The 12,293-nt window shown below is 37.8% G+C and overlaps 1 protein-coding gene across 1 annotated transcript in view; it reads left to right on the top strand.

Annotated features, from left to right (window-relative positions):
* The window catches only part of PRKG2 (protein kinase cGMP-dependent 2), a 127,788-nt gene that overhangs the window by 43,853 nt on the left and 71,642 nt on the right, over window positions 1-12,293 (top strand). Inside the window, exons 4-6 of the mRNA XM_070372983.1 lie at window positions 875-988; window positions 2,412-2,517; window positions 6,097-6,160. Coding sequence (XP_070229084.1) covers window positions 875-988; window positions 2,412-2,517; window positions 6,097-6,160 — 284 coding nt within the window. The remainder of the gene's footprint in view (window positions 1-874; window positions 989-2,411; window positions 2,518-6,096; window positions 6,161-12,293) is intronic.

The following is a 12,293-nucleotide window of genomic DNA, read 5'->3' as shown; positions in this document are numbered from 1 at the left end:
AGTTCTTCATCAGATGTATCTTTTGCAAAAAAGATATTTTCTCTCAGTCTGTGGCTTGTCTTTTAATTCTCTTGCTATACTCTTCTTAGTGACTTCGTTTATTAATTCACTTCAATGAATGAGGGCTTAAGCAATGAACAAGGCATGATGAGGTAACTTACCCAAGGTCACACAGCCAGTGACGAGTCAGAGCCAGGCAGGCTGACTCCAGGGCCAGCACACTTCTCAGTTGTGACAAGTTAGTCTTTCTAGCAGTGTAAACACCTTTGTTGTGTTTTGAGGACATGCAGTGATTGTTCTGTTTCTTGTACAAAAGAAGTATCATGTGCTGCATTTTTGGGGGAGTAGAATGAATTTTAATGAAACATTTGCCATCTGCTGCTTCAGGGAAAGAGCTTTGTAACGATAATAACACTGACAATATATATATATTTTTTGGCTGCTCTGTACAGTTGCAGGATCTTAGTTCCCCAACCAGGGATCAAACCCATGCCCCCTGTAGTGGAAACGCTGAGTCCTCACCGCTGGCCCACCAGGAAATCCCTAAGAGCTAACACTTAGGTGGCACTGGTGAGCCGTCTGTGGTTCTGTGATCCTACTTATAGTAACTTGTTTACTTATCACCACCATATGAAGTGAATGTGATTAATTTTATCTCTGTTATTGACAAGGAACCCATGCAGAGTGGGTACCTCTTAATGCTAATTGACTAATAGAGAGTGGGCTTCAGTCTGCATTCCTAACCACTTTATTACAATGAGAATCGTAAGATATCTCACCTAGATGCTTTGTGTACCTGCTGCTTGTTTTCTTTTAATTTATGGCATCTCGATGGATTTTGCTTATTTGTGTGTTCTTGCATTCTACTTGATAGAGGGTCGACTAGAGGTGTCCCAAGGGGAGAAATTGCTGTCATCCATCCCTATGTGGACCACGTTTGGGGAGCTAGCCATTTTATACAACTGTACAAGAACTGCCTCTGTGAAAGGTAACAGAAGAAGAAATGCTCTAGTTTTCAATTGCTACACAGTGTTAAAGACAATCTAAGTCACTGTTGCATCCTGAGTCTTTTTGTCTCCTGCTGTGCCCCTTATGCTCTTATTAATAGAAAGGCAATGCTCATAAAAGGATTTATATTGAAGCACTTGTCTGAATGATTCAAGCTTAAAGAAACCTTCCCATTGGATACCTGTATTTAAAATGTGAATATGGCTTTAAGCATAATTGATTCTAGTGTTTGCCTTAGTTGCCAATGTCAACTTTTTACCATGCAGATATTTGTCTTTGGCTCATCCAGAATGTTTGCTTTCTCTTCTCCATGAGGTGATGACCATATTATAAAAAAGAAAAAGTAATTATACCAATAAAATGTGTAAATATCAAAAAGGATATGAATTAATTAATGAGGGTTTTCCTGAGTGATTTTTGAGATTAGTTCAATTGCTTTTCCTTAGGGTTCTTGTTTTTATTGACTTTATTCATGGTCATATCATGTTTTCTTCTGAATTAACTTAGATCTAGTGTTTCTCAGTATTTGGGACTAGGTTTTCTTTTTGAGCATTGTTTCAGTATTTGATAAAAATGCAGATTCTAAGGTTCCACTCCAATCTCTGGCAATGGGGCCCAGGGATCTTTATTTTTAACAAGAATGTCAGAATAATTCTAATTCACTCTGAAGTTTAGTAAACCAGAGATTTTGATTTTGGTTTATTCTGTAGGCTCTCATCACTGCTATAAAAAAAAAATCTCACTATCATAATTTCATATAGATTTTTTGGAGTGACTTCTTCTGCTTCTCTTCCTTTTTAGATTATATTCTTGCTTTTAATGTCTTTCCTATGAAAAGGCTGTCTCAAAAACTGTCTTGCATAATCTCTTTGAAAGTGATTTTATATATTTTATGTAAAAGTAACCATAGAGATTCTTAAAATATATTGGCTCTCGTTAGCAACGGTGTCTAAACAACATAAAAAGACATAAAAACAGACTCACAAGCAGAGACCTTTAACTTTCAATTATCTGCTTGTGAATTCTTCACTTTCTGGAATAGATGCAGGCTGGCTGGCTTTCTTATGTATCACAGCCCAAATCTAAAATACATCCTGATGATGCAGTGTGTAATTAAGAATTGCAAACTAATTTTAATATCATCCTAAGCAAAACATAATTAGAATGGAAATCTTTTGCTGCTCACTTCCAAATCATGGTTCATTTCAAAGCCAAAAATGATTTTATAAAATTACCTACTCTTTACATCACTACTTCCTTCCATTTTGCGTGTTTAAATAATGTGTTTTCCAAGAAAGATAATTTTATGACAGTACATGAAAAATTGATTGATTAACATTTTGGAATGTTTTCTTAATATAAGAGCTCAACGGAGTTTTATTATTTTCTTGATTTTTCTAAAGCTATTACCAATGTTAAAACATGGGCACTAGATCGAGAGGTATTCCAGAATATAATGAGAAGGACAGCTCAAGCTAGAGATGAACAGTACAGAAACTTCCTCAGAAGGTAAGAGTAACACATTGATGGCAGAAGGAGAAGCTGGTCTAGCCATATTGTGGGTATGTTGGTTTTATCAGAGTAATTATTTTACTATAGCTTTTCTTATTTAAGCATTTTCCACATGACTAAGCCAAAGGAACACAAGTATTTTCTGGCAGTAAGTGCCACTATCTATGAAAATTTGTGTTTCATTCCCATTAGCCTTTTCACTGGTTTATTTCTCTTGCTAATTTTGCCCTTTGTGTTGATGGAGTCATTTCACATAGTATAGAATAATGTCCAAAAAATTCCTAAAATATTCATTTGGGTTGCTCAGTTGACTTTTAAAGATATCTTATAATTTGAAAGTCAATAACAAAAGGTAATAATGCTTTGCTTAAAATAATATTAAATTATTTTACTGTCCTTATTTGCTTCACCTGAGACATTTTCTCATTGGCATAGAAACACTATCTTCCAAATTACTATTATTTGTAGTAAATTAACTTGCCAAAAATGTTATTATGCTTGCCATCATGACATGGAGCCTTGAAACATATGTGTTTTGTAAACTGTTCTGAACCCCTAACTACTCGGACGGATTAAATTATAGAGAAACAAGTACCTATTTAGCTAAAAAAAAAAGTCAGCAGCACATTAAAAGCATTTTTTGGCAAGTATAAGTTTCTTATTTAAAATCTTTCTGTGTGTTTTGGGGGAGATTTGACCATCTCTGAAGCTGCCATGTGTACTGTAACAATATGTAACCTGTAATAAGTGATAATAACAATAAAATATCCTGCACTTTCCAAAAACAAATTCTGAGTTCTTTTTAAGTATAATTAAGTTTATCTTGCATAACTATCCTGCAGAGTCAATGATTTTAGAAATGTGCAGTGCCTAGCCCATAGTGAGGACTCAGTGAATACTGAACAGAGGCATTGTTAATCAGTAGAACATTGAGGTTTTTCATATGGACTCTCTTTGATATTCTTTCCCAGACACAATAATGACTCCTGCAAGAGAGCTGCAGTAATGACAAGCAGGTGCCTTACCTATATGCTAATCAACACCTTATCCATCAGGTTGTGGGGTCTACCTGAGTATTTGTGTTAGTTGCTCAGCTGTTTCTGACTCTCTGCCACTCCATGGACTGTAGCCCACCAGGCTCTTCTGTCCATGGAATTCTCCAAGCAAGAATCCTGGCGTGGGTTGCAATTCCCTTCTCCAGGGGATCTTTCCAACCCAGGGATTGAACCTGGGTCTCCTGCATTGCAGGCAGATTCTTTACTGTCTGAGCCACAGGTTATCTCAAAATCCAGCAACTGAGCAACACAGGTCTGTATTTAAAACTAATGCAAGGACCACACAGGGATACATAAATAAACTAGTGTCTATGGTTGCATCATGTCTGAGATAAAACCTGAGCCACTAGGCAATAGTGGTTCGTTCCCTTGAAATCTACTGTGTTCTGCCTCAGTGGAAGGAACTCAAGAGAATTTACTAGTGCACGTTCCTTCCTTTTTACTTTCCTTTCTTCTTTTTGTTATCTCATTCATACGTTTTTTCAACCAATACATATTCCAGGCCTAAACACTGTGAATCCAGTGGTGAACAAGACAAACCTAATCTCTGCCTTCATAGATAGGAGACAGATTAAAGACTTTTTCTCATATTAATTTCCTTACCAACCCCCAAGGGTGACAAGCTTATAGGACATATTTTTCACTAACATTATAGATCCCAGTTTGGACCAGAATTAGAACTTTCATGATTGGCATGTGTTAATCAATTAAACCAAAGGAACAAAAAGCATTCCCTTACAGTAAATGCCACTATACAGAAAAAAAGGTTCTGGTTAACCCTTTTACCTTTCATCTGCAAGAAGACATATTAGAGAAATACATTTGTGTTTGCTTCATAATATACAACAAGCTCTTTTTCTATTTACATCTTCTTTCCCGATGGCTCAACAGTGAAGAATCCACCTGCAGTACAGGAGATGCGGGTTCGATCCCTGGGTTGGGAAGATTGCCTGGAGAAGGAAATGGCAACCCACTCCAGTAATCTTGCCTGAAAAATCCTACGGACTGAAGGAGCCTGGCGAGCTACAGTAAATAGATTGCAAAGAGTCAGACCCTACTGAGTGACTGAGCATGTTATGAAATATTTGACATATATCAAATGATGCGCAGTACATATGTAAGTTATAAGATATAATAACAGAATGAGTGTATCAAGCTACTGCCCAATATAAGTAGAAAGTTAGCAGTGCTGTTGGGGTTCTCATATGCTCTCCTGTGGTCATTTTCTAGCCTTCCTTGGGTTATCTCCTCTCCTTGGATTAGTCTATATTCTGAAATTTGGTAATCATAACCTTGGTATTTCTTATTATTTTGCCTCTAGCTTGGTTTGGCCTACTTTTGAATTTTACAAAATTGGTATTATTTTTGCAAGTCAATTTTTTTTCTCAATACCTTTTGTTAAGGTTCATCTACTTGGTATTTCTTATTATTTTGCCCGTAGCTTGGTTTAGCCTAGTTTTGAATTTTACAAAATTGGCATTATTTTTGCAAGTCACTTTTTTTACTCAGTTCCTTTTATTAAGGTTCATATGCTTGGTTAGTGCGGTCATTTCTTCTGTTGTAGAGTTCTGTCATCTGATTCAATCACAGTGCATTGACTGCTCTACCACTGGGGGTGTTCCAGTGTTTCACAATTACAAATGATTCAGATGCAAAAGTTCTTAGACACGGCTCCTGGATACATGCCTCCTGAAGCACTGTGCGAGAATCAGCTTAGACCTCTCTTTTTGAAAATCAGACCCAATCGTGTATTTATGGAGGAGCATCATTTTTTTCCCTAGCGGTGTCAAATTTTAGATGGTAAGAAAAAAGTATTTACTTTACAGAAATTCTATCAACAGTCCTGAGTGAAAATAGGTAAAGTAGAAATTTCTTTAAAAGTACAATTTAAGCATATTGATTAGTTAATAATACTGAGTGGAATTTTTGTTTTTCGAATAATTTCAATGTTCTTTTCCTTCTCTGTTTATTATTATTATCTGTAAAAATGTTCTTATTGCATGCCTCTGGCTACCATTAATTTTAAAAGATTGTACAATATGACTAATAATCAAAGATGATTTCCATGCTAATTCCTATGTTCCCCCTGGATTCAGTCTTAACTTAATTACAGGATTTAGATGAAAATCTGATCCTCCTCTGGAAGTGGAGGACCTTATTCATGCTAATAAAAGAGATTTTGAGATGTGGAACACATTTCTGGATGTGATTCACTTTGAAAGCCAACAATAAATGTAAACATTTTTTTTTCTCTAAAAAAAATTTAGTCATTTTCCTTTCATGGCGTCTTACAATTTTTATTTGCCTAGGATAAATGTCTGCTGTTTTATGTGATAGTATAATTTCAGTGTATTTACAATATGATTTTGAAATTCAGTTATTTATGTATGATATATATGGAGGTTTACTTTGGAAAAATTAAAATATTTGTGTAAATGCATGTATAAATCTATGTAGAGATGTATATTTGTAGTTTAATTCAGGAAGATAATTAAATAAAGGTTTCTTTTTAATTTTGAAGTGTATCCTTGCTGAAGAATTTACCTGAAGATAAACTAACCAAGATCATTGACTGCTTGGAAGTGGTAAGAAATTTTAAAGTAAAAAAAATATATTTCATTAAAAGATTGTATAATCTCATCATTATTAACCTTGTAAATGAATAAAAAGGAAAAGATGGTGATTACTGGTCTACAGAAACCAGGAAACGTTTTCACAGTAGAAAAACTTTAGGCTAACTCACACTGAATTAAGGGCCTCGATTGGGATTCAGGGACTCTTCTGAAATATATAAAAGAAAATTGGATTTGCATATGTAAAGATTTACATATTTTAATCTTTTTTAGTATGTTTTATAAAACTAATCTGCCTTACTCAAGAGGCATTTCATTTTCACCAATTAACATCACAGTCCTTTACAGAGTATTCCTAGTATGAAGGAGTCAGTGATGCATAAGTTAGTAATGGAGTAGAGAAAGGATATTATTGGAACTTTCCTGACAAGCTTCCGAATCAAGCTATGAAATACTCCATACTTGAAAACTCTAGGCTATGAAAAGACATTTGAAAAAAAAACCAAACAAATCCTGCACTTGAGAAGCACTTTACCTATTTTAACATCTAGGGAAAAGAGGCATATTGGAACGTGTTCAAAAACTCATATTAGGGATCACACAGATGGTTGGTTCTAGTCCAAGCCTAGTCAAGTCTTTTCGTGAATAATGCTTTTCTGACATGTACCTTGGATTCTAATAATATGCATTATATGAAAACCTCTTCAGAGATTAATATTCAAAGTAAATAACTTCTAACTTTTTTTTAGTGGGGGGGGGTAGTTAATTTCATTGAAACCCAAATCGCTTTTAGGGAATTTAAAGGTAGTACGGAATAGGAAAGGAATCACATGTCCACTTTAAGCTTTTATAAAGCTGCTCTCAGTGGGAGACAAAAAGAAAAAAAACCCCTCCAGACTGATTGTTGACAGATTCATGCCTCTGTCAATCACAATATACAATGTAAACTAATATCTGTTGAGAAGGGAACACCAACCATTTCATCCTTAAGTGTAAGTGACACCAGTAATGTTTCCATTTACAATTCATGGAACCCATCCAGCCATTCATCAGGGACAGGCCATGGTGACACATTGCCTGGCCTTGTGTCCCCAGAGCACTCAGATATGAAGTCATTTTCAAGAGGACTGCTTGCCTGCATCTCATGGGATTTTCGCAGTGTAACATAACCCAATCACAGATGTTACAAATTAATAATTCATCCTAATTTCTGAGTGTTGTTTTTTTTTTAAAGCTGGAGAGGCCATGTATTTTTTTGTGAACCGAGGAAATCTGTTTTTAATATAATACTAATAGAGTAGATTCACCAGAGGGGAATTCCATGCTGACAGCAAATATTAAAATTTAGTATCATTAAAAATAAATGGTAAATTAGACATATTTATAGCAGCCACAGGCAATAGCTACAGAATATATAGGGGGTGGGGGGTGGGCTCCAACCTAGTATTAATTAACACACAGTTTGAGTTTGAAAGTCTCATCATTTAAAACACCATAGAAAGGCTTTATTATATATTCGCCTTTGCAGACAGCAGCACAGTTTATAAAGGGCTCTTTATTCATACCTGGCAAACAAATGTGTCTCTGTAATGTGTGAAAATTCTCAAATTCGAAAGTGATTAACAAGGGAGTCATGGGATCTATTTAGCGCTAAGAAAAGTACATAATTTACCAGCATAGCTTGGACTAATAACCCATCAGCAGGGTCCTGACAGCAGCCAGTCACTAATGCACTGGAGTTATGACAGAGCCCCTGCTGAACTCCAGGGCCAGCTGTCCCACCAACTGGCTCCATAATCTTTGAGAAAAGCAGGCTGAATCTGGTGTGCTATTTAGGAGTTGATTTGGGTGGTTTCAAGTTTTTGTGCAGAAGGTACGGGGGGAGCATCAGAATTTCCCATCACCAACCAGTAGATCTGATGAGTTTGTTAAGACTTTGTGTGTTGAACTCCTGGACCAAATGGGCTGAATGTGCGGTATTCCAAAAGCATTTCTTGTTTTAGCATAAATCATCCAGAGCATTCAATTCTAGAAGCAGACATCACCTTTAAACCTCTTCTCGTGTTCTAATGAGAAAAGGAGGGTGGAAAGAGTAGCAACATACTCACTGGTGTGTTTTAAGGGTTAACTGATGTACATCCTAAAACATGTCACAGATTCTGGATGCAGTGTAACTGGTAATGATGATGAAAATGACAAAGTGACTTCTGCACCTGGCAGTTGTGTAGTATAAAAGACAGGAGAGGGAACAGTTTCTGTTTCCTCTGGTGGCAATCGATCCAGGAAGTTTGGGACTTGAGTGTGTGGTGGATGGGAAAGTCACCTAATTTTTTGGTATGGAGGTTTGGTAATTTGACCCAGTGGCCCTGGCACTGCGACTCTGACATGGGTCTTTCATGACACGAGGTGTAGTAAGAGTGGGGTGGGGGTAGGGAGTGTGGAATGTCCTTGTCCTTCATCAGATCACCAGTGGTGCTGCTTCAAAGGCAGACTCCCTCTAGAAATATGGTACCGATGAACCTATTTGCAGAACAGGAATAGAGACACAGAAAGACAGAATAGACTTGTGGGCGCAGCAGAGGAAGGAGAGGATGGGACGGATTGAGAGAGGAGCATGGAAATATACACTGCTGCTGCTGCTAAGTCACTTCAGTTGTGTCCGACTCTGTGCGACCCCATAGATGGCAGCCCACCAGGCTCCGCCGTCCCTGGGATTCTCCAGGCAAGAACACTGGAGTGGGTTGCCATTTCCTTCTCCAATGCATGAAAGTGAAAAGTGAAAGTGAAGTCGCTCAGTCGTGCCCGACTCTTAACGACCCCATGGACTGCAGCCTACCAGGCTCCTCCATCCATGGGATTTTCCAGGCAAGAGTACTGGAGTGGGTTGCCATTGTCTTCTCCGACCATGTATAAAATACATAGCTAGTGGGAACCTGCTGTATTACAAAGAGACCTGCACTTGGTGCTCTGTGATGATCCAGAGGTGTGGGATTGGGGAGAAGGGGTGAGAGGGAGGCTTGAGAGGGAGGGAATATATGTACACATGTAGCTGATTCACGCTCTTGTACAGCAGCAACTAACTCAACATTGTAAAGCAATTATCCTCCAATAAAAAAAGGCAGGTTCCCACATACTACCTCAACATTTAGTGAATCAGAAACTCTGGGGTAAGGACTCAGATATCCACACTTTAGCCATACAATTTTTAGCCTTATTAAAGTTTAAAATTATGAAAAGAATACATGTATTTTGGGTTTGCCACAGTCTGCCTCTTCATTCACAAGATTTCCATTTTTTATCATTTTTGGAAAGTCTAATCTTCCTTTCTTATATTTCCTGCTAACACTTGCATAAGCCAGTGAGTTTTTTCTCAATTTAATGATTACACCCAGAACCATAAGAAAGTTGAGATAATTGTGGATTTTGCCAGTTTATGGACCTGTTAGTTAAAGTCTGGGCTGCTCGGTGAGAAAGTTAACTAGTCCAAAGTCTGGAGATTAGGGTTTGTGGTCAAGTGTCTGTTCATTGCAGACGTCAATTGTGGTGGGGATCAAGGTCTCCTCATCTATCAAATAAAGGCGTGGTAGACCACATCTCTAAGGGCTTTCTCAGTGTTTCAGTTACAAAATCCCATACTGTTCACCCAAATGGAGGAATTGCTGTTGGTTTTCATTTTGTAGGCTCTGATAAGGCATCAGACACTAAATTATGCCTGAATGGTTGACAGGGTTCACCTGATCCAGATGTGTTTGATTTAAAATTTCTGAGATAAATAACTTGGACAAGCGAAAAAACAGCTGGTAACAAACTCAAATAACTGAATATAGTGTGTGTATTTTAATCTATCTATTTTAATTGGGGGATAATTACTTTACAATAATGTGATGGGTTTTACTAGTCTGTATACAGTTTTTTAAACAATCAACTTAGGTAAATGGTCACATGATGCAGGGTATGTGTGTGGGTAAGTGTGTGTTTCTGATCATACCTCTGTGTATCATCAATAGTATTTGTAATGAAGATTTCAAGCCACACACTGAAGAAGCTAAGGCAATCATAGGCTTTCTTCTTTGTCTTTGCCTTCTATCAACTTGGATTTTAGTTCTAGTTTCATATTTTCTATTTACAGACACTCAGGCTCTAGCATTTTGCTATCACAGAATGAGCATTTTCTTTACATAAAAAAACTCTTTCATCTTTAACTGTTGCTGTTTATGTTTTCTTCTGACCTCTGCCTCTCAGTTTGCCCTGGAATTGATTTCCTTTTTTTCCTGTCTTACCATAATACTAAATAACTACTCTCAGGGTTTTTAGACACCTTCTTTTAAAACATCTTTTTTAGACTGCGGGGCACAACTCATTAGTAGGTCATCAAATCAATTTAGAGGAACAATTTTAAAAAATCCGAGTAGTAAGCATAAGTATTGTTCAAATATGTTTGTTTTATACAAATGTGTGTGTCCATGTTCACATGTGTGTATGTGGGCATACATGTAAAACGTATTTAATTACTGTAGGCCAGAGTAAAAAATGTCCAAAAACCATTGCTTCACAGGGTAGGGTCTACGGCTTCTTGCTCCTCTAAGGGACCCCTTTGCAGTGTAACAGCAGGACAATAAACCACAGTGTTTGCAGTTCTCTTTTTGGTCTTGGTGACCACCCTGGCTAGACTGGCTACACTCCCCAGTTGACAAACACTGGCCAGTCTGGCATCGTAGCCAGTACTTACCACTATATATTTTTGGTCTGACCTACATCCCCAGCCTTTTCTGATCTATGAAGTTACTGTCAACACACTGGGAGGTATTATTTATCTTCCTCCCATGGTTTTGGGTGACAAAGACCCATCACTAGGAAAAATACTGTTAGGAATCTTGCCGCTTAGGAAACAACAAAGCTCTTTCTCAGTGTTCCCTTTCTAGCTTCTCCCTCTTAGTTTATCTGACAGATAGAAATTAAAGCTGCACATCCACGCAGACCAGAGGCTATATAATAACTGAAGGAACAGCCTATTAGCAGTTCAGAAGCTCTCCAGATTCCTTCGATTCCTTTTGGGTAATAGGGGCTGGGATTGAGAAGGGAACAGGAGAGACTGAGAGCAGGCTGATTGAAACAGGAGTGTGTCCCATGTCACCCCTAAAACCAGCAGTTTCAGTAAAGAGAACTGAACCTTCGCTCTCTCATGAAGATGCCTGGACTGAGGTATCATGGTCACTCAACCTTCCTGGATCACAGTCATCTCAACAGTAAAATCGTGCTTGAATGGAGTCAACATTTGTGATAGAGCTAAAATAAGAAAGTTGAGTAAGCAGCCTGTGATGTAAAAAACTCAAAATATTATTTTCCAAGTAAAATAGAAGTTTGTTCTTTCCCACATAGCAGTCCAGGGAGAATGGTCCTGGGTGGCTATACAGAATCCTTCAAGAACTTTAGCTGCTGGCTATTCTGCCATCTTTAACACAGTCCCTCTCCCAAGATCTCTCCTGGTCATGCCATTGCCACTGGGGCACAAGTATGAAGGCACATGTCTGCAACGGATCAGGGGCTTGGTATGAAAATGGCATGTGTCACTTCTATTCAGACTCTTACAGCTAGAAGTTAATCCCGTGGCCACAGCTAATAGCAGGGAGGCTGGGGAATGCAGTTTACCTGTGAAAAACATTAATGACCAACTCACAGCCTCTTTCACAGGAATTAATAGTCACCAACTTGACTGTCTCACCTAGTCCTCACACATTGTTAGGAGTGGTAGATCATAGCATCTCAATTCGACAGAATAGGAAACTGAAGTCAGATTTAAGTAACAGCTAAGCAAACCATTCTCATCCTCCTCCTTAACATAGCAATCATTAATCATTTGCTATGTTTCAGGTGCTTTTAATTCATCAAAAATTATTATCTTTAGGTGACTTCTGGTGGTAGGCGAAAATGGACTTCCTCCAAAGTAAGTGTCTAGACCCTGAATCCTGGAACATGAATGTGTTATGTTACATGGCATAAGCAACTTTAAATATGTAATTAAGGTTTCTAGTGAAGTAAAGTGAAGTGAAGGTCACTCAGTTGTGTCTGACTCTTTGTGACCCCATGGACTGTAGCCTGCTAGGCTCCTCTGTCCATGGAATTCTCCAGGCAAGAATACTGGAGT

The sequence above is a fragment of the Bos mutus genome, chromosome 6 (genome assembly GCF_027580195.1).
Source record: "Bos mutus isolate GX-2022 chromosome 6, NWIPB_WYAK_1.1, whole genome shotgun sequence".
Taxonomy (NCBI): Eukaryota; Metazoa; Chordata; class Mammalia; order Artiodactyla; family Bovidae; genus Bos; species Bos mutus.
This window is presented reverse-complemented; position numbering and strand designations above follow the sequence as displayed.